This window comes from Gloeophyllum trabeum (assembly GCF_000344685.1).
Source record: "Gloeophyllum trabeum ATCC 11539 unplaced genomic scaffold GLOTRscaffold_00015, whole genome shotgun sequence".
In the NCBI taxonomy this organism is placed as follows: domain Eukaryota; kingdom Fungi; phylum Basidiomycota; class Agaricomycetes; order Gloeophyllales; family Gloeophyllaceae; genus Gloeophyllum; species Gloeophyllum trabeum.
In genome coordinates this window covers 838,269-860,597 of record NW_006920424.1, presented here as the reverse complement: position 1 = coordinate 860,597, position 22,329 = coordinate 838,269, and the positions used below count along the sequence as shown (strand labels likewise).

General features: G+C 52.0%; 7 protein-coding genes across 7 annotated transcripts; 5 read left to right on the top strand and 2 right to left on the bottom strand.

Annotated features, from left to right (window-relative positions):
* Positions 1-32: 32 nt before the first annotated feature.
* On the bottom strand, positions 33-1,544 carry GLOTRDRAFT_141015 (terpenoid synthase; the record flags this gene model as incomplete). The annotated part of the gene is made up of 4 exons (XM_007871901.1): positions 33-524; positions 590-719; positions 775-855; positions 910-1,544. The coding sequence occupies 4 exons, from the start codon at positions 1,542-1,544 to the stop codon at positions 150-152; spliced, it is 1,221 nt and encodes a 406-aa protein (XP_007870092.1). The 3' UTR covers positions 33-149.
* A 2,636-nt stretch (positions 1,545-4,180) lies between these two features.
* On the top strand, positions 4,181-4,682 carry GLOTRDRAFT_117970 (uncharacterized protein). The gene is made up of 2 exons (XM_007871900.1): positions 4,181-4,262; positions 4,313-4,682. Exons 1-2 carry the CDS (start codon positions 4,211-4,213, stop codon positions 4,666-4,668), a joined length of 408 nt encoding a protein of 135 aa, XP_007870091.1. The 5' UTR covers positions 4,181-4,210; the 3' UTR covers positions 4,669-4,682.
* A 703-nt stretch (positions 4,683-5,385) lies between these two features.
* On the top strand, positions 5,386-7,211 carry GLOTRDRAFT_108145 (FAD/NAD P-binding domain-containing protein; the record flags this gene model as incomplete). Its single annotated transcript, XM_007871899.1, has 8 exons — positions 5,386-5,446; positions 5,568-5,774; positions 5,831-5,913; positions 5,977-6,321; positions 6,383-6,501; positions 6,555-6,684; positions 6,737-6,766; positions 6,825-7,211. 8 exons carry the CDS (start codon positions 5,386-5,388, stop codon positions 7,209-7,211), a joined length of 1,362 nt encoding a protein of 453 aa, XP_007870090.1.
* A 1,111-nt stretch (positions 7,212-8,322) lies between these two features.
* Positions 8,323-10,554, top strand: GLOTRDRAFT_117968 (acid protease). The gene is made up of 6 exons (XM_007871898.1): positions 8,323-8,819; positions 8,876-9,334; positions 9,390-9,535; positions 9,593-9,769; positions 9,828-10,003; positions 10,066-10,554. The coding sequence occupies exons 1-6, from the start codon at positions 8,557-8,559 to the stop codon at positions 10,312-10,314; spliced, it is 1,470 nt and encodes a 489-aa protein (XP_007870089.1). The 5' UTR covers positions 8,323-8,556; the 3' UTR covers positions 10,315-10,554.
* A 2,712-nt stretch (positions 10,555-13,266) lies between these two features.
* GLOTRDRAFT_96364 (uncharacterized protein) lies at positions 13,267-14,634 on the top strand (the record flags this gene model as incomplete). Its single annotated transcript, XM_007871897.1, has 3 exons — positions 13,267-14,012; positions 14,067-14,196; positions 14,260-14,634. The coding sequence occupies 3 exons, from the start codon at positions 13,267-13,269 to the stop codon at positions 14,632-14,634; spliced, it is 1,251 nt and encodes a 416-aa protein (XP_007870088.1).
* Positions 14,635-15,005: 371 nt separating this feature from the next.
* Positions 15,006-16,350, bottom strand: GLOTRDRAFT_123182 (PHP domain-like protein). The gene is made up of 5 exons (XM_007871896.1): positions 16,275-16,350; positions 16,044-16,216; positions 15,612-15,994; positions 15,477-15,556; positions 15,006-15,425 (listed from the first exon to the last, which is right to left on the bottom strand). The coding sequence occupies exons 2-5, from the start codon at positions 16,122-16,124 to the stop codon at positions 15,097-15,099; spliced, it is 873 nt and encodes a 290-aa protein (XP_007870087.1). The 5' UTR covers positions 16,125-16,216; positions 16,275-16,350; the 3' UTR covers positions 15,006-15,096.
* A 1,335-nt stretch (positions 16,351-17,685) lies between these two features.
* GLOTRDRAFT_48672 (subtilisin-like protein) lies at positions 17,686-20,112 on the top strand (the record flags this gene model as incomplete). The annotated part of the gene is made up of 10 exons (XM_007871688.1): positions 17,686-18,145; positions 18,201-18,488; positions 18,538-18,645; positions 18,703-18,828; positions 18,888-19,004; positions 19,064-19,264; positions 19,332-19,591; positions 19,656-19,687; positions 19,737-19,884; positions 19,948-20,112. The coding sequence occupies 10 exons, from the start codon at positions 17,686-17,688 to the stop codon at positions 20,110-20,112; spliced, it is 1,905 nt and encodes a 634-aa protein (XP_007869879.1).
* Positions 20,113-22,329: the final 2,217 nt, after the last annotated feature.

The following is a 22,329-nucleotide window of genomic DNA, read 5'->3' as shown; positions in this document are numbered from 1 at the left end:
GAGAAACGGGAATTGCCGTCGTCCACGCGTTTGTGTCAAAGCCACTTTGTGGCCGCGCGCGTATGGCATTGCAGTCCGGTTATCCGTCTACTAAGTACATGATGGAGCAATCACAACGAGACCGTACGTCCCACAAAATGTCTATACTGCTATTGCGAGTCGCAACCATATCCCAAGAAGTCTAGCTGATACCTCCCGCTCTCCAGATGCCAGGAAATGTACCCGTCTCTCCACGCCCTCCACTGTTTCGCTATCTGCATATCCATAATCCTGTCTGCATTTTCATTCAACCCTTCGTCACCTGTGACTACTCCATCAAACTCCTCCAAGCGAAGCAGAGAATCGATTCTCAAGAAGGCATTCTTAAGCTGCTCACATAAGAGCTCGAGGGTGTCGTTCACATCCCATTTTTGGCCAGAAAGCTTCTGAGTCGGGGCAAGACATTGGGTCAAGAGGTGCACCAGATTGATGGTTTCCCCCTGCAGCTCCTCTTTGTGAAACGATAATATATCATTTACGACCGCCTGTCATAGCATAGCACAGGAACACAGTGAATGGGCGCCACGATAGACGGGCATAAATCACGTACCACAGTGAAGGAGATGTCCGGGACTGCCTTAATATATCGCGTCAACGGTAGTTCTTGCTTACGGCTTGCCTTGAATATGATGGCAGCGTACGACTCATTGACCCCAGTCTTTTCCCGCAGGAAATGCGGGCTACAGGAGCAGTCAGCGGCCATCTCGACAGTGACTCATATCGGAGGCTGCTTACAAGGCAATGGCATCCGCTCCCAGCTTTATGATCCCAACACCGCCCTGCCCTCGGCGGGATACCAGAGACTCGACTGGGGTGCTGCAGCAACCGTGACCTCCGCACCGGCGCCGCGACTCTACCAGTCGCTCATACCCAGCATCGAATGGGCTAGCGCGGACCTCCTCGTCGAATGCCTGAATCCGCTTCTCCAACGAAGCTGCTTCCATGTATGTGATCCAAGGGGTGACGGCCATGCCTCTCAGCACCCCGTCCTCGCCGATGAAGGTGGACAAGGCCCGGATGCACTCTTCGTAAAGAGGAAGTATAGTCCCCGCAGGCTGGGGTTCCCCCATGTACAACCGGTGCGTGAAGAGCGCTATGTGCTTATGAACGGCGTTGTCGTTTAGAAGGGAGTCGTCAATGATTAGTGCGAGCGCTGTCAACTTGCTCATAAGCATCGTAGGCTCCAGGTCCGCATACGGGTAGCACCACACGGGGACACTAGAGGCCCAGTTTTCGATCGCAGCTATCCGCTTTTCGTCTAGACCTGAGACGGGTTGTACCTCCGTGATTATCCAGTCATGGAAAAGCAGGAGGAATTCGGGATCAGCCGATGGCGTAGGCTCATAGCGGTAGCCGATGTCGTGCAGGAATTGATTTATACGAGCCTTGTAATCGAAAGAGCCGGCATTGGAGGATTCTTTGCGGGAAGAAATGTCAGTCGACAGAGGCCCCACCGTCTTTGTGGCGGGTCGCACGACGTCGATGATGGGGTATTTGTACACCATTGGATCGCGAGATACGGCGGTTAAAAGACTTTGTCGAGTGTTGGCTTGCTGATGCTGTCCGAGACAACTGGCGTATGTCACTGGAGCACTGTCGACAGGCTTTATACCTCCGCATCAGCAGGGGATAAGCGTGATCGAGGATCGCATCCGCGATCAGTGAACAATCGTGGACCTCAGCGTTGTGTCGGTCACTATAGTAGTAGTATTGTCTTGACTGGCCTCAGCCAGCGCTACATGGCACCTGCTTGAGTCCAAACGTACCTGTTCTAGAACATCTCGTTCTCAATGAAGCCGATCAGTTCTTGCTTGAGTCGCAGTCACCGACACTAACGGTCAGTAGCCAGGGAGCGCTATTGGTTAAGAGATTCAATTGCATGTCCAAGCAGGTTCTTTATATTTGGAGTACGGGGATACCGAGATCTCATATGAAGTCGAGTGGACTTGCAGCGGCTTCCTAATGGCGATGATCTGGAAGCGGTGCTTCTGTGACGAAACGTCGACACCTTGCGGTCCTCTTCTTACAATTCCTGAATCGGGGGTTCTCAGGTGGCGGTCGAGCGAAGAAGATTCCTCAGAAGTGAGGGGACGCTAAGGTTTGGCTTTATGAGTTAAGTATAAGTGTTCGTCCCCATTCAATGAAATATCAAATACCGGAGCTAGCTCGCCCAAGTATGCATCCGCCCAGTATTGACCTAAAAATTTAGCAGGGCCAATGGTACTCGTCCCTCAAATAAGTCACGAAGTTTCCATCTTCATGAAAGTGAACGGCACAAGCTGAGGCCTTCCCGTCAGACCGGCTCGCTCGGTATGAATGGCGCTCAGCGGCTATCCCTTCCTGAGATAAATATAGATGCCTCCTGTGAATCGCAGCTAAGCTTGACAGTGAAGAAGGACTTGCCACTAGGGGTTTTGCAACATTTCTGAACCCAGTCTGCCAACCGAAAGTATAAAGACTGATGGAGCCACGATTGTTTCAAGGAGAGGCATATATCGGAACCGTGCTACCCGACGTGATATTCTGGCTCCTTTGCAAGGCAGGATACAAAATCCAAAGTATATTCGGAGACCGCCTCTCTAGGGGTCATCGACGTCAAAGACAAACTCACAAGTGGCTCCCACTTGAAGTTGAAGTCAGGTTGAAGTCTTGAACGGTTCAGTTTGAATTCGCGTAAAGTGGCTGACTCAACTCACTGGTCCTAGCCTTACGGCATCAACCTGCCGATGTTGCGCGGTCACCTCGGCAGATATACTACGCTGTCCCGATGCTACCTCAGCTGAAATCCTTTACTCGGAAACCACAAATCTTGCTACAGACCACCAAGTGTGTTCCAACAAGAGCGTCACCAGCCTTACCGTATGTAGCCACCGCCAGCACCACTGAACCTCAGGCTCTAGTCAAGGCTCCCCGGTGGATCCCCTCGCCCTCGTCCCGTAACCATCGCCACAAAACCAAAGGGTCGGAGGTAATCAGTTTCCCCGAAGAGCCAGCCGGGATACCTGCGGACCAAGGCTTTGGACATCTGGATATAGAGATTGGCGACGAAATAGGACATCAAGGAGAATACAAGATCATCAGGAAACTGGGCTATGGAAGATATTCCACTGTCTGGTTAGCTCGGCCTACGCGGTATGCGAGGATATTTACTGTCCATTAATTGATGCTCAGCCTTCCCAATAATATAATTAGGGGTGCTCGAAACTCAAAGGAGCGATTTTTCACAGCAATAAAGATCTTAACCCAATATGCCACACAACAGCTTGGCAAGACTTCCGACGAGCATCGGATACTGCAGCACATATCTCGCCCCGAGTTAAGCCACAAGGGCAAGGAGTATTGTACGAACCTTCTAGATTCATTTTTGATTGAAGGAGACAATGAAGACGGCCCTCACCAGTGTCTTGTTCTTGATGTTATGGCGGGCGACGTCGACCAGCTCCGTACTATGCACAAAGACAAGATAATGATCCTGTCAATGATCAAGACCCTCATTGGGCAGATGTTGGTAGCTCTGCAGTATCTCCACGAAGAATGCCGCATAGTACACACAGGTTAGCTTTATATGTAATCATTTTATTTCTTTACGCTGACGCTTCCTCAGATATCAGGCCAGCTAACTTGTTCATTACAAACCCCTATAACGGGCTCCAAGTCAAGACGCTTTTGATGAAAGAGAAGCCGGAATACTATCCGACCGTGAATATCGAGTCACTCGGGAAGACTATACGGCCGATTGTCAGCCAACCATTGTTGTCCCCGTCCCGTTTGCTCGAGTTCCAGGTCCGCGAATACTGCTGGCTGTTCAAGCTGGGCGATTTGGACGAGGGTAAGCTCTGTCTAACGTGATTGTCTTGCCTTCTGACAGTGCTTCTACGGAAGCCCAATTTCTCGACAGTAGAAGAACGGACTATGCACCGTCCGGCGGATCTTCTAATCCCGAAGGCGTACTTGGTCACCCATGGGACGAGAAAATAGATATCTATGCCCTTGGCCTGCTGGTGGGTGACCATGTTGCTGTATATTGATCATTGCGAATTACAATGGTGAATAGACCTTTGAGCTCCTGACAGGTCGGCCACTGTTGCCCGACCCTTCGGACACAAAGGACGGGGACGTTGCTTTGCTAGCTTCGATGATTCAAAGCAGTGGTGAACCTATTCCTTCAGATATGCTTAATGACTGCGATCAGGAGAAAGTAGCACGGTACTTCGGCCCCGATGGTGAGTTCCTCTTTGGTTTCATGGCCGCCTGCCGTGACGCCGTCATGCAGGTCCAGTAGAAGAGCTACTCCACAAGCGCTCGATATCGCCCATTCTAGAGGTGCTGAAGGAGTGTAATCGCGAGATGAGTCGGGATACAAAAGAGCTGGAGACTGCGACAGCATTTATTCAGCGGTGCATCGCTCTGCGGCCCTCCGACCGCGCCAGCGCTACGGAACTGCTGAAGGATCCGTGGCTCTCTTCCGAGCCCATCTGGGGCGCCCATGCTTTCCTAGATCATAATCCCAAGGAAGACACTGGAAGCACCCTTATACACGTACTCACGTCATGGAAGCTTGCAGAGATAGCTTGCTATAGCGGTACACTAGCAGCTACTGCGTGGTTTGTATGGTCAATTATTAGTTAATCGAGAGCCTGCTGCATTAGAGCATATTCGGTGGAAGAAATACCAGCGAAATTTAGGACTAGACTAAGCTTTGGTTTGGAATAAGGTGTCCGCTCCGCAAACGGCGGGCACCACTGCACCACGAAAGTTGCCTAGAAAGGCGACAAAATGAGCGCTTATGGCTAGAAAAGGCAAGATGTCGACGACATCATCTCCAAACCGGGTCTTTTGCCGTCCCCAGCGTCTGAGCTTTGGAATAGCAGCTCACTATTCCAAGAATAAGGATTAGTGGTATATCCTCCACCGAATATGCTCTATTGTAAAAAGGAGTTCGTCGCCCACAAGCCAGAGACATTATAGGGGCTATTGCCCGTACTGTGGTCATTGGTCAGATCTTCAGAGGCGGCCCTTGATCAACCTCGCAAATGCGACCGTGTCGGACGTCATTTGCATCTGATCACGACGTGATGGCCTCGGGGTATGTTATGTTCCTCAGCCTATGAAAGCACCTGCGCCGCTCGACGCTGCCGGCCGCTTTACTAACTTTGGAACCCGTACTACCCGTACGATCCAGTTATATCTTCTCATGCAAAAACGCTTTATCCATGGATTTTCTCTGACGATAACACCTGATGTCTCTGCCGCGGAGATAGACCCTGCCAGTCCTCTCCGCACCGACGATGTCTGACAATGTGAGCGACGAGCCCTGCATTTGTGTACTCAAGTTCCTCTGACAATATGCATGGATGTCTAGCTGATTGCGAAGTCCGTGGTGGAAGACGCGCTGAAGAAGACAGAGGTGCATCTCGCACGCCTTCTTCTTCTGTCTGCGCTGCTCACTTATCTCTGATTGCGTCGTCAGGTGACGGACTTGTATAATGGACGCAAGGCTACTGTACCCCTCGACATCGTCATCGTAGGGTGCGGATTGGGCGGACTCGCGGCGGCTTACTGTCTGGGACAAGCTGGGCATAAGATTACGGTATTAGACAGTGCGCACGCGATTGGAGAGGTTGGCGCCGGCATTCAAGTTACGCCGAATGTTAACAGGTTACTGTTCCGGTGGGGGCTTAGACAAGTCTTGGAGGAGGTTGTAGTGACGCCGGAAGCGCTCGCATTCCATCGATGTGAGTTTCCGTACAGAAAACATGCTAACGCCTGCTCTGACCAATGCTGTTCGAAGGGGAAACCGGTGAAAGGATCGCGTACACAAGATGGGGAAAGAAGATAGAGGAGGACCACGGCGCCCCGTACTATCATATTCACGTATGTACTCGTCGCACTGATGTCAAGCAATGTATCATTGAACCCGGGGGTGGCCCTTATTAGCGTGCCGACTTTCACAAGATCTTGTTCGACCTGGCATCTCCTCACATGAGCCTCCGCCTCAAGTCCCGAGTTGTCGCTATTGACCCTTCGGTACCCAACCTCACTCTCGAATCGGGTGAAGTCATCAAGACTGATCTCATCGTCGGGGCAGACGGGGTCAAGTCGTTCGTCAGAGAAGTGGTCATAGGTGGACCGGATAAACCGGTGCCTACTGGCGATGCTGTATACCGGGCCATTGTGTCGACGGATGAGATGATTAAGGATCCCCAGCTCAGAAGCCTCGTTGATATACCCGAGATGTGTGGGTGGATGGGACCGGGCAGGCACATTATGGCTTACAACATTGTGAGATCCCACGTTCAACTCTCACTCATGTACCTAGAATTTCCCTGTTCTCCGTCCATAGCGAGCGAAGAAGGAGTACAATTTGGTAATGGCTTACCCAGACGACGGGTCGACCGAATCCTGGACGGCGGAAGGTAATCCTGATCAGATGAGGGGTCTGGTCGCAGGTTGGGAGCCCCGGTCAGCCTTTCTACGATTATATGTCAGCAAAGCTTACCCCATCTACCGACCAGAGTGCAGAAACTTTACGGCCTTGTAAAAACGGCGTTGAAGGGGAAGTTGATGGACCGCGCACCGCTGGATACGTGGATTCACCAAGATGACAAGGTGATATTACTGGGGGACGCGTGCCATCCTATGCTTGTAGGTTGCGACGTACCGCTGCGTGTACGCTGATGGATTTACCCTTGTCTAGCCGTACCGCGCGCAAGGAGCGGCAATGGCGGTAAGTGTTCCCCTTTAGACAGTTTGTCTGTCAAATTACTCAGACCCAGCATCCGCAGATTGAAGACGGTGCTGTCTTGGGCAACTTGTTCTCTCGCCTGGAGAACCCCGCCCAGGTCCCGAAACTCATCCACGCATATGAAACCTTACGGCTGCCTCGTGCTTCCGCTACACAAGCATCTGCACGGCTGAACCAGAAGATATTCCACCTTCCCGATGGGCCTGAACAGGAAGTGCGCGATGAGTCTATGAAGCAGGCAATGCGCATTGAGCTCGGACAAGAGCCGAGCGGCGAGACGTTGGAGGGCAATGCAAACCAGTGGGCGGACAAGTCGAAGAACGTCGTGCAATTCAGTTATGATGCAGATGAAGAGGTAAACCGGTGGTGGGCGGAGCACGGCGAGGAGGTCCTTAGTGTGAGGAGTTCATTGGCAAGCAAGATGTAAGGGTACGGTAGTTGACCTGTTACATTCAACTGTCGGCCGTATACCCTAAGAGGACTCCGTGATCTTGTACTCAGTCTGGACGGCGTGATCTGTACATGTTTGGCTAGTTTCAACTGCTACGCCAGTTACCCTGCCTACCTACCCCGGGACAAAAAATACACAATGAGCCTCCTTAGTGTCGAGCTCGTGCGCCTCCCGCGTCCTCCTGAGTACAAATTTCAATCCCATCTCCTCCTCTGCTGCGTGACTTCGGTAGCGTTTGCTACTTCCCTCGAGTGCTAGACAATACGGGCCCTGATATTAAAACTTCAACCGCTTAAGGACGAGGCCGCTCTAACGATTCCTGAACTACTTGCCTTCTAGAGGAAACGGTCCTTAGGTTAAGGTCAAGCATCTCACACGACGATGGAAAGTGTAATAGCCGACGATGCTCAGAACCTCTGATGGTAGCCCAATATGGTGTTCCTCCTGCCAAAAGTAGTAACCTGTTTCGTACTTCGACATATGCTAGCGCTGTTTATTCCTGTTTATGCTTCTCTTCAAGCCATATATAAGAGAGGGACAACTGATTCTACTGGTTATCTCCTCTCTCGACCTCTGCCACGTCCTCTGAGTAGCAGGAGATACTGGTAGGCTACGGTCCACCCAGACTGCTAGGCTCTTATTTGAAGAAACCCTGATGGGAAATTATACTCTAGAAAGCAGATCTATACAAACGTATATCCTCCGCGTCTCTTTACGGAAGGCTGTGATTTACAGGGTCAGGCTTCTGGCGCTGCTGAGCCTACCATCTGGCCGGGTCCTCTACCCGCGTCCTGTCTTGATCTAGGTTGAGCTCTTCCGCATAAAAATCACGGTTCCGGAACAGATAGCTCATGTGAGTACATTTTATTTTCTCCGACCATGCTACCCATCACCTGGCATACTAGAGGCTCATTGAGTCATTTTCTACTGTCTCTTGTTTGTTGTGCAGGAGCAATACGGTCACGTGGCCCGGGTGGCACGAGCGCGATAAAAACAGAAGGCCGATCCCGCCGCCCGCGAGTACTTCGCGTCATGGGCGCTTAGTGATCGGCACAGGGAGAACTGCGGTCTGAAGCTGCGCTGAGGCAGGGCCGTCCCCGTGTTTATTTATCTCCACCTCCCGCAGTCCTGCATAAGAGTTGCGTGTTTGTCTGCTCTTTCCTGGTTCCTCTCTTTCCCTTGCTCTTCCGGACTTGTTCCGGGTTGTCAGAGCGCAGCATCATTGCCCCACAGCTTGACTGTTGGAGTCAGATATCACCCGTGTCCATACCTTATTATACGACACACTCACGCTCACGCCCACCATCCACTTTTCCTCGCCATGAGATCCTGCATCCCCAACGTTCTGCTTGTGTCCCTGCTTTCCACTTCTGCGGTGATCTGTTCCCCTGCACCCTCAGCGCCACCGTCCAAGGGCACGACAATACCGCTGACAAGACGATCGGTTCACAAGAGAAGCGCAGCAGAATGGGACGAGTGGGCTGTACGGCACCGCGAGTACGTTACGAAGAAGTACAATGGCCAGGTCAAATCGAAGAGAGCCAGCGGCATGAACCTCCTGACGGACCAGGATGCAGATTCCGAGTGAGCAGTTTTCTTATTTGCACAAATTAAACCATCTTGACATCCGTGCCATGCAGCTACTACGGCTCCGTGGCAATCGGCACACCAGCTGTCTCTTACAACGTCATCCTGGACACAGGCTCGTCAGATTTATGGCTCGCCTCTTCGTCTTGTAGCGGCTGCGCGAGCAGTTCTGGCGGTGGACCTACATCGGCGGCATCCAATTCCATTCCGCTATTCGATCCTGCATCCTCATCCACCTTCAAAAATCTTACGACACCGTTTGCCATTCAGTACGCCTCGGGACAGGCGACCGGGACGCTCGGACAGGATACCGTCCAAGTCGCTGGCTTCCAGGTCAGCGATCAGACGTTCGGGGTGTGCGACACTGCGAATGGCGTGCTCAGCTCCCCGTTGAGCGGCTTGATGGGCCTTGCCTGGCAATCGCTAGCCAGTAGTAAGGCTACACCGGTTTGGCAGACCTTGGCGGCTAGTGGCCAGTGGGATAGCGGCGTGATGGGATTCTTCTTGACGAGGTAATTTTCGGGGTGACATAGGCGAATCGTCAATGACTGACAATTGGCCTAATAGGTTTGGTAATGATTCCCATGCGAAGGAGCTCGAACCTGGAGGACAGTTCTCCATGGGTTACGTCAACGACTCCTTGTACACTGGTTCTATTGATTACCAGAATGTGCCATCGGACCAGGTAGCGTACTGGACTCTTCCCGTCACAAGTGCGTCATGTTGCCTCTCTTCGAGCTAGCAAAAAAAAAGACGCCGGAATTTTACAGGTCTCACGGTGCAGGGAAAGAGTATCAGCTTACCGACCTCTGGATCGAACCAATACGCTGCAATTGATACCGGTACGACCCTCATTGGCGGCCCGTCCGACCTAGTCCAAAGCCTGTACTCGAACATCGACGGCGCTCAGGCAGGGACTGGAAGCTGGGAAGGGTACTGGTTCTATCGTAAGTGTCAATATTTAGAACCGCAGTACGCCTGACATGAAAGATCTTACGTGACCAGCATGCAGCACCTCTGTGTCATCGTCGATATCTTTTGGCGGCCCGTCCTGGTCTATTTCGCCGGACGACTTTGAGCACACACAGGTTGACTCTAGCGGGACACAATGCGTAGGCGCGTTCTTCGAGGTTAACACCGGCGATAACACGCCTGGCTGGATCGTCGGTGACGCATTCTTGGTCAGTATATCAATGCCTCGAGCGCTCCGTGGTTCTCGTACTGAAAGTAACGTGTTTGATAGAAAAACGTGTACACAGCCTTCCGGTACTCGCCCCCGTCAGTCGGGTTCGCCAGCCTCTCGTCAACGGCCCTGGGTGAAAATGGTGTCGATGGGATAGCCCCCAGTGCCACCATTGGCAGTCCTGCTGCCGTTGTCAGTTCAACAGGGAAGGCATCTTCTAATAAGAACGACGCTACACGCAGTAGAGGATTCAGCGTGCAAATTTTGGCGTTGGTCTGGGGCGCTGCGGGTGGCCTGCTGTTGGCGTGAACGGACTACAATACTTGATTTTGCTTTTGATTGATCACGACGGCTAATGTTTCTTGATTCATTTGTGCTATGATTCGGACACCTACATAGACACTGACAGGCATAATTACCACATGGACCATGTAGCATAATTCAATCGCATCGCACGCTCATTCGTAGTACCAGATACATAGATAGATACCTCACTTGTCTAGACAATCGTGGGTTGAATAATCAAACTGAGCTGTTGACATTGTTGCGAAAGTTGGTCGCTCGCTACCGCGGACCCGCAGCTAGTGTTGCTCCTGCAGTGAGGTGACGTTGCAGACTGTCTCACTTCACTTCAAGTTTGACGTACTTCACCCACTGCACAGTCGTCATGAATTGCCTTTGAAGTCTGATCAATCATGGCCACGTGCTGACCGTTAATGGCAGCGCGCGCCACCAGACACGCTCGCCCTGCGTCCAAGTGGTGTCCGAGTCGCAGAGTCGTATCTACTCCGCGTCATACCCCGTGCAGAGATAACAATAGAACGGCCGTGGCAGATAACCTCCATGATATGCTGGCAGTCTGCACTGGGCTCAAGAAATTCATCAGGAGTCCATATGACAAGGTCTCGACTCGACTTTTGGTATCATACGTCCTGGCAGATGGTATGGGCATTATTCGTGTATTTTAGAGTACAATGTATATGCAGATATCCCCGAGTTCGTCCTACGAGGGCAAGTCAGTGCCTTCACCACGCGTACGTGGGAATATTACGGGATATCCCGAGGCTGATCTGACCACTTCAATGAAGACGTTGAAGCGCCTTCAACTTCACTTCACTTGGGTTGCAGTGCCAAAAACTCCACTGTGCGACACTGCGACTTCACTGCAGGAGCAACACTAGACGCCGAACCCTGGGTCCTGGGGATTGGCCTATGTCCGAGCTTTCTATTTGAGATCTCTTGCATCCCCATTCCAAAATGTTATGACGCAATCCTGATTCCTCAGACAGTTCTCATGAGCTCTGTGGGGCGCCGGCAACAGCAGTCGCTAGGTACGGATCATTTCCAACCCAAATCTTCATCACTTGACATGGAGGCGCACTCCAAATCTCCGAGCCATGCACGAGACGAGGCTCGGAACTGTTCCTGAAGCAGTCACAGCAGCCTAGATAACCTAGGTGAATTCCCATAACGATAGCGAGGAAGCGGCAGGATGGTCCAGGCAATTGGTCGTGGGAAGGAGGAAAAGGGCCGCATTACAACCTTTCGTATGGAAAAAGGAACCAGGTTCAGGTTCGTACGAGGTTTCGGAGTTCCCTCCAAGAGAGCGAAGCGACCGCGAAACTCGGGGAAGGGAGATCGGAATACTGAATGACGAGAAGAAGCCGTCAGAGCCTGTACGGTCCATTATAGCCTACGACGTTGGGACACTGATGTACTGAGAACTTCTGTACTTGAGGGCACATGCATTAGCGGCCGGTCTGGACTTGAATAGGGCGGCTCGATCATATTATCGACGGGCTTAGATGAGAGATACCAGTTTAAAGCACACGCTGAGCTGACATGGTAGAGCTCCTCCTCCCATTGGTGAGTAGATAAGACCTCGCATCTTCACAAGGAAAATCAGGCGGAAGAGCATCCGACACAACTTCATACACAGCCAGCCAGCACAGCGGACGATACCATAGAGCTGCAGTGCAAGCATGTCAGGCGTTGGACAGATTCGGTATCTTGCTTCGCTTGGACGACTTCGATTACGAGACAGTCAGCGAAATCGGAGAGGCCAAAGACGTAGACAAGGTGATAGACAGGTTCCCAAACAATGGAGAGGCTTTAAGGATGGATCCATCACCAGGCACTTGAAGTCTGGATGTATGGCTGGACTTCTCAAGAGAGCCCTGACAGTATGGGAGGAGCTCCTCGTTCCTTGTGTTCTCTGCTTTCGCCGGTCATGTACGGCGCAAAGCTACTGAGATCGTAGACGATAACCTCTAGTATCGGACACGGACACGACAGAGGGCCGTCGATTTGAATGCAGAAATCTCGACAGACTGACAACACTCAGCTCGTAGATTCCCCGGTTGTTCTTTCCTTCCGCTTTATTTTGCCTCTTAATCTTCGCTTCGTTCGTGACGTTGCGGCCTTGTCTTCTAGGCTCCTTTAACGATTCTCAGCTACGGTCGGACCTGCATTCTCCCGTACGTCCATATCAGTCTCTACACCGACCAATGACAGAAGCGGTGACACCGTACGGTTTCATTTCCGACCAAATCTTCATGAGTATTCGCACGCGGATACGCCAATTGCTCGGAGCCTTATGCAGAAGGGCCGTAAACGCTTACAGCTAGCTCAATGAAATCGCATTCCCCTGTTGATGTCTCTCATAAGCGTTAAGCAATAGGACGTAGGACTACTCGTGCTAAACACCCGCTCATGACGCACCTTACTTGTGAATCTCTTGCTACTTCTATGGCCCCTGGGCGAGGGCCGCATGACACGGGATCAGCCTGTAGCCGGATGATATCCTCTTATGTTATCTCCGTATTATTGACAAGTCAAATATCCGAATGCGATGCTGGAGTTTTGTCCCATGGAGCGTAGAGACCAAGAACCCCGGAAGAGGAGATCGGAATACCCAAAATCGATTAACTGGATTACCCACCTTTCCTGAATGCTGGGATTGCCACTTCACGTAATACCAACGGCCATCTTGAATTCGCAGGCCGGCGTTAGGTTATCTTAACGCTGTCCTTAGCATATATAGAACATACCTGTCAACGCGTCACTATGTAGAACTGATATGAGAACGCAGTTCCCTGGGTTAAACAGATCCGACGGCCTGTCTGCTTCGTAAGAGCAGGAAAAAGTTTAGATGGGGAGCTCATAGGTATAAGAGGTACCCTTGAACAGCCCTAGTAATCATCAGCATCCCATCGCCTCCAGCCCAGCACTCCTCAGAGTTCACAGAGGCACCTAGGCAGCATGAGACCCGCCCAGATCGACCTTGAAGTACGTCGGATGGCTGTACCCAAGTTGAAGGCTACGCGCAACGCGACAACTCTCAATTATTCTCCGGAGAAGTCAGTCGACAAGACTTCCATCGACCACAAGGTCCGAGTTCGCCAACTGCTTCACCAGATCGGCTACCGCTACGACCCACCAGCCACTCCCGATCCCGACTTCGACAACGCCCTGCATGAGTGGATGGTGACGAAAGTCCAACCCGCTCTCCATTGGGATCAGAGGAAACTTGCCGCTCTGGAAGACCAGGGCAGCCAAGTCAACATACGAGCATACCCTCTCGGGGACAGAGAACTCCTCATGATCATGTCTAAGCTCACCGTGCTCGCCATAGCGATCGACGATTCCTTGGAGGACGAGGCCATGTACGAGCACATGGCGCTCTTCTCGCACAGGATGTACGTCGGGCAGTCTCAACCTTCCGGCACTATCCTTCCTATCTACGAAGAGTGTATCCGGGAGATGTCGGATTACTATGAGAAAGACGCCGTGTTGCGTAACATAGGTGTCGCACCCTGGATCGCGTATGTGGACGCTGCGTTGCTAGAGAAAAGGATAGTAACGGTCGACGAGGAGTTACGAGCGAGCCCGTTCGATACGGGATATAACCGTCTGGTGGAACATCGGAAGGGAGGTGAAGCAAGCCTGAACCACGCAAAAGAAGTCCGGTTGAGCTCCATGAAACTGGAAGCAGAAGCAGTCAGATTGTACGTGATAACCCATGATGAACATGGGAGGCCTGGCTTACCGACGATTGCCAGCCCACATTTCCTTCGCCAGAAGACTGCCATAGCTGAATCATATGCAGCCGCCATTTTCAAAGCGAACCGGGCGCAGGAATTGCCACTCACGCGGTATATCAAGGCTATACCCGATATTGCGTTCACGATTGTACGTCATTCACACCGCAGTGACGGGGTACATCCTCAAATGGTCTTCCCATTTACTCGATAGGAGATCATGAACGACCTGCTGTCCTTCCACAAAGAAGAGATGGAAGGCGAAGAGTTTAACCTGGTCCAACTCTTGACGCAGTCCATCCGAAGGCAGCAGACTCTTTTGGGCACGACGGACTGGGACGTGAACGATACCATAGACCTCCTGTGTGATCAGGTGAAGGAATCGTTCCACAGAGTCGATGTCTTACTTCGCTTGGCCGACTTCGACAACAGTGTAGCTGGGGAAGCCGAAGAGGATGACGATGTGGACGAGGCGATAGACAGGCAGGTCGCCAGACAATGGAGAGGATGGAGGGACGGGTACATCACTTGGCACTTGGAATCCACGAGATACCAGTTGGACTTCTTGAGCGAGTTTCTAAACCATTGACAGCATCGGTAAAACTTTCAATTTCACGATCCCCTAGAAATCGTTTCGAGGCCAATTGTAGCCCAACGTGTACATATTCGACTGGACGGCCACGAACCATTATTCTCTGCGCGACCGCAGAGAGGCGGTTAGCGCACGGCTTGTCGACTATCAACTACAAGTTGTAAGCGTTGAATTGAGGGACCCCCTACTGTAACCATTCTCCATAATTGAGCAGTTACTGCTCGGCCGGATCGGGGAAGAGATCGCCACACTGCCTGTCGCGAATGAAGCGTCAGTTCTGCCAGGGTCTGTACAAACACCACCTTAAATCTCGTGGAAATATTGGCCGATGTCCGTTCCTATCCGAGCCGGAAAGAGGTAGTGGCCATTCAAAGTGCCAGGCCCGTATACATTCGACCATTACCATATTGAAACGCAACTCCAAGTTGAGTACACAATACATGTAGGGAGCGCAACCACTCAGCTCGTAACCCCGCCATTATCCTTATTCTTCCGCTTTTTCTTTTTCTTCCTCTCTGATGCGTCTCCCTCCGCCGATAGCGGAACTACCTTGTCGTCGAGCTCCAGGGGGCGTTTCTTACCATTCCCAGCTGCGGTTGGCCCTGTAGAGATGGGCAGCTGGTCCTGACCTTTGACAGGTTCTGACGTTGCCTGGATACAAGATGCTTGCACAACGTCCACCTGACTCCCTGTCTCTGAGGTGAAGGCGGCTTCGGTTTGTCCGGTTGCGCTTTCGGGTATCACAATTTTTGGCTCCGAGAGGATCGCACGGTATGTCCGGCGCGTCTCTACGGCAAGACATTAGAATCTGCATCTACGGAGAAATATACGTTTCTTACGCGCTCTGAGAACCAGTGACTTCGGAATTGTAGTTGAGGCGTGATGTGCGACGTCTTGAGGCAAACCAAGCAGCGTGATCCTTGACAGCTTGGTCAGGAGCCACACAGCGCCATAGCCTGACATGCACAACTCACAAGTTCCCCACATCCCGAGGCGCCCGCAGATCCCAGTCATTACTGACCCCGCCGCTCACAAGGACGCCCTTGCCCTTTACCACCCTCACCAGCTCCCGCGCGCCCGCCCACCAATTGCGCTTCCCCGCCTCCCCGCCGTCCTCCACGCCCAGCGCTCCAGCATAATTCACTTCGAAGACCGCGCCGTTCTTGATGGCCGTGCGTACGACCGTGTGCTTTAGATGGAAGGGGAGGCGCGGGAGGGAGAGCGGAAGGCTGATGATGTGCGTGGTGAGCGGGGAGGGGAGCGTGTGCGTGAGGCACGCGAGCGTGAAGCTCCCGCCCGTGGTGGGTGATAGCGCGAGGATATCATAGGGTGCAACTAGCGACTGGTTGTTATTTGTCTGGGCGAAGGTCAGAGTAAGCCGGATGGCGACGAAATGAAGGACTCGCCAAGCCAAATCCCTTCTCGCTTTCATCGTCCAGGACGATAGTCAGTCGCTTCAGATAAACGATATCCGACCGCTTTCGCATCTGGGACAACAGAGGGTCCAAAATGTTGACATGTGTTTTCGGGTCGATTTTCTTCTGCACCGCTTGATTAAATGCAATGACGGAGTATCCTACTATCTGGCCCTCGTTAGCTCTCGTGTACATCGATCCTTCTGCTCCAGAAATACTGACAATGGACCAGAAGGTCTACCCGATGCTCTATGGCCGCGACTTGGGCAGCAGAGTACGAGACTGATAGGGTGGCGGCTGGCTGCTTGCCCTTTCCTTTGTTTGTTTGATTTTGACGAGTAACGGGCGGACTTGGTACTGGAAGATTCAGGTCGAAGAACATTTCGAAGCTCAGAACGCGTAACTAGGATTGTAGGCAATTGCGGACGATGGTACGTCGCCGTCGCTCCGGAAGAAACCTTCGCACAATCACCTCGCTGACGACCCAATGACGACCCCACTGCATATTCCGGCGGATTCTGTCGCTTGCTCTTCCGAATCTTCAACATTTCTTGATTCCTTTGTATGCTGTGTACGGGTCCCCAGCGATGTGGTCCTCCGGGCAGGCTACCTTTCCCTGCGTACGCCCAGCGGAAAGCACCGCTGTCCACTCTTACAACCAACTCCAGAGGAGAGCATTTTCTAAGTTGAATGGCCTTGTCGGTTGTTCCAATGGGTTCAAATTACATTGTCAGCCACGTCCCTGCTAAGACGGGCCTTGGCATTATCTTTCGTTCACTGCCTTGCGGTTTTGAGAACGCCGCGGCCCGGCGCCCATACCTGATGTCGAACCAACGCCGACAAGCTGCACCTTTACCAACTAAATTTTGAAGGTCCTACTGGAGGACAGCCAGCACAGCTGGCTGCAAGTCCGGCTTCTCTGGTACCCGCGGTTTTTGAAGTCAATTCTCTCACTCAAGCGAGGTCGCATGGTCCATCCTGCAGGTCGGTTATCCGATACAACCTGGAAATGGAATCTCCCTTATGCCTTCGGAGAGACTGTCCTGTCTCGTGTGACCAGACAGTCCCTCCGAAAGCGTCTCTCCAGCTCTTGCACATACGCGATCTGAGATGTGGCTATCTATATCGTGATACCATGCGCATCGGCGGAACTGCATCCGGTCCCATTCCGCGGAATAGATCTTGCTTATGAACGCATTCATTTTGCGACTCTGTGGCCAATGGCAGTGTAACTGATTTACCCTGGAGATGTCTTCGACCGAGAATACTCCCGGTGTACGTTGGTCTCATCGCTGACGACTGGATCCTTATCTTGCGCATGTCGCGCACGTCGTCTCGCCTAGATGTAACTGCATGAATTCGTCTCTGTGTGTATCTGTGGTTTCACCGTTCTTGCCGAGCGTTATACGGTCACATCGAATTCGCAGCCACAACTGATTACACCCAAGCAGTGCCGCCTACTCATGGCTTTGATCAACATTGATACGACAAACGCTTCTTCGCGTCCTACCATCGGTAGACGTGAGAGTATCTTCCACGGTCTAAATGTGAACGATATCCGCCCACTCATGGCAAGTGATCCCGAGTCATCCTATAAAGCCGGCCCACGGCTAGACTGGAGTATAGACCAGCTATGCTGTTCCTTCCGCTCTTGACGTTGGCTCTGCTCTCTGTGGCTTTCGCTGAGCCTCGGGTCTCTCCGCTGGTCACGCATGAGAAGCGTTCGCACACGCCCGCAGGATGGTCGCGCTCTCGTCGACATGACTCGGCTGCGGTCCTGCCGTTGCGCATCGGCCTCGTTCAGAGTAACATGGACAAGCTAGAAGAGCTTCTGCTCGATGTCTCTGGGCCGGAGTCGGCGAACTATGGGAAACACTGGTCGGCTGGCAAGGTCGCGCAGACGTTCGCTCCGAGCAGAGAGACGGTCGATACCGTCCGAGAGTGGCTGGGTGATTCCGGCATCGAGCCCTCCAGGATAAAGCTCAGCGGCGCCAGGACATGGATAGAACTCAATGCCACAATTGAGGAGGCTGAGCGTCTTCTGAACACAGAATATCACGTCTATTCGCATTTCACCGGCAAGGAACACGTCGGTAACTCCCGTTCGCTTTTTCTCGATGTTCCTGCGCTGAATGCCATGGATTACAGCGTGTGACAGCTACCAGCTACCCGAGCACGTCAGCAAGCATGTCGACTTGGTCCTACCCTCCATCCACTTCGATGCCGTCATCAAAAGAGACAACAATCCATCCGGCCACACGCTGCGCAACATCGGTCAGCCCGGTGTCGGGCTAAAGCCAAAGACTACGGGAACAGTCAGTAGCATCCTCAACCAGTTGGAGGCTTGCGATCAACAGATTACTCTGATCTGTTTGAGGGCCCTGTATGGAATTGTTTATGAGCCTGTCGCTACCAGCAAGAATAGCTACGGGATAGGTAGGTTGTCGTGTTGTCCTCCCGCGTGATCTCAATAACCGTAGCCTAGTCGAATACACTCCTCAGGCGTATCTGCAGACGGATTTAAACATGTTTTTCGGCAATTTCACCCCTAATCTTGTCGGGTCTTCCCCTAAAATGGTGTCCATCGATGGAGGTAAGAATATCGGGAATATAGACGAAATAATGTCCTCAAGAGAGATTTTCCATTCAGGTTACGCGCAGACCGAGTACACAGGCTTTGATTACAATGGCGAGAGCGACTTGGATCTCCAGTACGCGATGTCTCTGGTTGATCCGCAGCCTATCACGCTGTATCAGACTGGAGATATGGTCGAAGGTAGTCCCATTGATTTATCCATCAGAGTTATATTTTCAGCTCATTTCGTAACTGCCCAGGCGCTTCTTTCAACAACTTCCTTGATGCTATTGACGGATCATACTGTACATTCGAAGGTGGGGACGACCCCAACTACGACTCCATCTATCCGGATCCCTATGGTGGTGGTTATGAAGGTGTGTACACTGTGCCTGCGCTTAGCCTCTAAAGTGCTTACCGTCATATGTCGCCGCAGGTCCCGAAGACTGTGGTACCGCCACCCCCGCCTATGTCATCTCGACGTCCTACGGCTATAATGAAGCTGATCTCTCCCCGGCGTACGCAGCACGGCAATGTGCTGAGTACGCTAAACTCGGGTTGATGGGCACCACGGTTTTATATAGCTCTGGTGACGATGGAGTAGCTGGGAATGGCGATCTCTGCCTAAATTCTGACGGTACGAGAGCGTGCACTAGTTCTGCGCAGTCATCTTGATGCAACGCTACGATTCTATTCTCCACCAGGTTCTCAGACCGCTAATGGTACCATGTTCAACCCAAGTTTCCCCGGGACCTGCCCGTACGTCACGTCTGTCGGGGCCACCCAAGTGAATCCGGGTGCCAGCGTTGCGGAGCCAGAGAGCGCCTGCATGCAGGTTATCTACAGCGGTGGGGGTTTCAGCAACTACTTCGCGATGCCATCGTACCAGGCAGCCGCAGTTGAGCACTACCTTACCGCCTACCCGCCACCTTACACCGCCAGCCAATACAACGCTACGGGCAAGGTAATGTTCGATGTAATTGCAAATGACGGAGTTGTTTCTGACCTTCGCCTGTCTTTGTTAACAGTCTAGAGGCTTCCCCGACGTCGCCGCAAATGGGTCAGTGTCTTTATTTATTATCGCGTGCCTCGTCTAATGGGTCAAGTAGTGCCAACTACGTTGTTGCCATTGATGGAGAGTTCGAGCTTGTCTTCGGAACGTCAGCTTCCTCTCCGGTGACTGGCTCCATCTTGACGCTAGTCAACGATGCCCGCCTAGCTGCTGGCAAGAGCCCGATAGGTTTCATCAACCCTACCGTTCGTGTGCTTTCTACGATCCTTTTCGACTTACCTGACTCTCTGGAACAACCTGCTCAACAGATATACTCACCCGCCTTTACCGGCGCATTTCACGACATAACTACTGGCAGCAACCCTGGATGTGGCACTATCGGGTTCAATGCCACGGCTGGTTGGGACCCAGTAACCGGTCTTGGCACACCTGACTTCCCTCAGTTGGTCGCTAGATGGTTGGCTTTGCCTTAGTGTGTTTAGGGTGCAGTGGACATGATTCTACAGGAAGTCATATTTTGGGCGTCATGTCGTTTCCTACGTCGAGCGGCGGTAAATGACACTCTCTATCGCTGGAAGTGCTGTACAATGGCAAGGCCTGATCTCCTCAAACCTCAGACCATCGAGCATATAGACCATCCCGGGTTGCCTTGCGTTGCCTAAAAAACGGATTCCTCCGGCTTGAATCGGTGCACGGTTCACCACAGAGATTATCGCTCACCCTAGGCAGTCTGGGCGTCTGTATTATCTGACGTGGCATCCCTCTATTTATACACAGGAAGCTCGATGCCTTTGCCTATGTGGATGGGCGGTAAGATTTTGATATCGCTGCCCTTCTTAAAATACCCGTCAGGTAAGTGTTGGATCTATCTTGCTAGTGCAGCTTCGCCCTGTGCGAGTCCTCCCTGCTTTCGTAGGCAAACTGAGCCCGGTCTCTTTTCTGTCTTATGAATGATGTTATAATATCGTAGGCACCAGGCTGCTTTCGTGAACGCGCGAAGGTCTTGTTTGGTGACACTGGCACAAAACTTGAGCATATAAAGAATCATGCTATTAATATGCTTGGCGCTTCCCCAGAAACGTGGGCTATGTATACTGAAGAACCTATCTAAAGCTAACAGAAACAAGCACAGTAGCATACGGATGTTGAGGAAGTGGATCCGGAGAACAGGACTGTGGCAAGAACAGGCTCGTCACTGTCAAGAGATATTCCGGCAAAGCCATGGCCTGCTGTCAGAGCCCGCTTCGTTCCAAGCTACCATTATATCGAGGAAGCACTGCCGGGGTATTGCCTACTGTCGCCTTGTCTGCACTAGTGGTGTTACAGCCGCTTGCAGATCGATAGACCATCAATTCAGAGAACCACGTATAGTCGGAGTGGGTCGGAGTGGGTGCCAGGGACGTCGGAAGAAGGTAGGGAAGTCCAGATGGCCTGATTTCTAGTGTTGCCACGGCACGGCTCGAGCCGGCGTGCCGTGCCGGACCGAACAGCGGCTCGAGCCAGAATTTGCGAGCCAATGAGAGCGGCACCTTTATTCTTGTGTCGGCTCGTAGCCGTTGATGGAGCGGCTCTCCGCGGCTACGGACCGCTCGAGCTACAGCTCGAGTTGCCTAATCTAGCTACCGTGTTATCTGTCGATGAACGTCGATTGACGCGACGTAGACAGTGTTGGCAGGGTCAAGCCTTGACCCCTTGTCTCGGTGACCCCGTCAAGCCGTCAAGACGGTTTGTCGGGGTTTGTCGAGTGGTCAAGGCGACAACGCGTGACCTTGCCAGGGCACGTGCTCCAATTAATGGTCCTTGCTTAGACTGTAGTACTAGTACTAGTAGGCTTAGCGGCATTATCGATACCTCAGTCGAACTGGTGGGCGTGGGGCAGGACAGTTACGAGTCCTGAGGTACGAAGGACGAGTCCTTACGCGCAAAATATGCCTGCGTGCCGAACGTTGTACCCCGTGAGAACCTTTTGTGCCGAGAAGTTGTGGGAGTTATAGTTTGTATTGTAGACTACACTTTTGAAACTCCGGTTGAAAGTCCGTTTGTATGTGAGACTACAAAACCACTTTTGGCGCGTTTTTGTAGTCTCTGTGACCATTATTTGCTCGCTTGTGGGCTCATTTCTTCGTCTTATCTCTCTTTTATTTTCTCTAGTCCTGGGCGTATGCTATACGGGTCTACAAAAATATTTTGGTGAATTTATCGACTGTGTGTCTTGTCCTAGTCCGCATGGCGGTTTTACTTTTATTGCTTATCGTGGGAATTGACTATTGTAGTGGCTTGTAGTCAGTGGCTGAGGTGCGGGCCGCGTCGGTTTGGATTCCTGGACTCTGATTGGCTCCTGCCTTCTATGACATAGGCTCTCTGCAGGTTCACCCGATCTGCAGAGCCATTACATCATTGGTATCTGGAATTGATTGCAGGCTGTAGAAGGGCCAGAAAAATTGTGAAAAATGCGGGAAATCCATAATATATTCAGAGCTCTATAGCAAATCAAGGAATATACAAGATGATCCCGAGCGGTCTAGTGAAATTCAAATGATACTTCAAGAAAGATAGGAATATTTGTGTCAGCTCTATGATATACAGTGTAAAATAGGGAGTATCTTATGCCCAGCTCAGGACTCGTAACCAGCCATGCACAGCATTGGCCCACTCCCCCCAAGTACAAAAGGACTTAAGGCATCGACGGC

What these genes read in the sequence shown, in the direction of transcription:
- GLOTRDRAFT_123182 (XM_007871896.1), bottom strand. Translation starts at nt 16,124, where the DNA reads ATGCGAAAGCGGTCGGATATCGTTTATCTGAAGCGACTGACTATCGTC. An exon ending in GCGAGAAGGGATTTGGCTTG is followed by an intron (nt 15,995 to 16,043) that starts GCGAGTCCTTCA and finishes ACCTTCGCCCAG; the next exon opens with ACAAATAACAACCAGTCGCT. An exon ending in GTCACTGGTTCTCAGAGCGC is followed by an intron (nt 15,426 to 15,476) that starts GTAAGAAACGTA and finishes GTCTTGCCGTAG; the next exon opens with AGACGCGCCGGACATACCGT.
- GLOTRDRAFT_117968 (XM_007871898.1), top strand. Translation starts at nt 8,557, where the DNA reads ATGAGATCCTGCATCCCCAACGTTCTGCTTGTGTCCCTGCTTTCCACT. An exon ending in CTGGACTCTTCCCGTCACAA is followed by an intron (nt 9,536 to 9,592) that starts GTGCGTCATGTT and finishes GGAATTTTACAG; the next exon opens with GTCTCACGGTGCAGGGAAAG. An exon ending in TCGTCGGTGACGCATTCTTG is followed by an intron (nt 10,004 to 10,065) that starts GTCAGTATATCA and finishes CGTGTTTGATAG; the next exon opens with AAAAACGTGTACACAGCCTT.
- GLOTRDRAFT_117970 (XM_007871900.1), top strand. Translation starts at nt 4,211, where the DNA reads ATGCTTAATGACTGCGATCAGGAGAAAGTAGCACGGTACTTCGGCCCC. An exon ending in ACGGTACTTCGGCCCCGATG is followed by an intron (nt 4,263 to 4,312) that starts GTGAGTTCCTCT and finishes GCCGTCATGCAG; the next exon opens with GTCCAGTAGAAGAGCTACTC.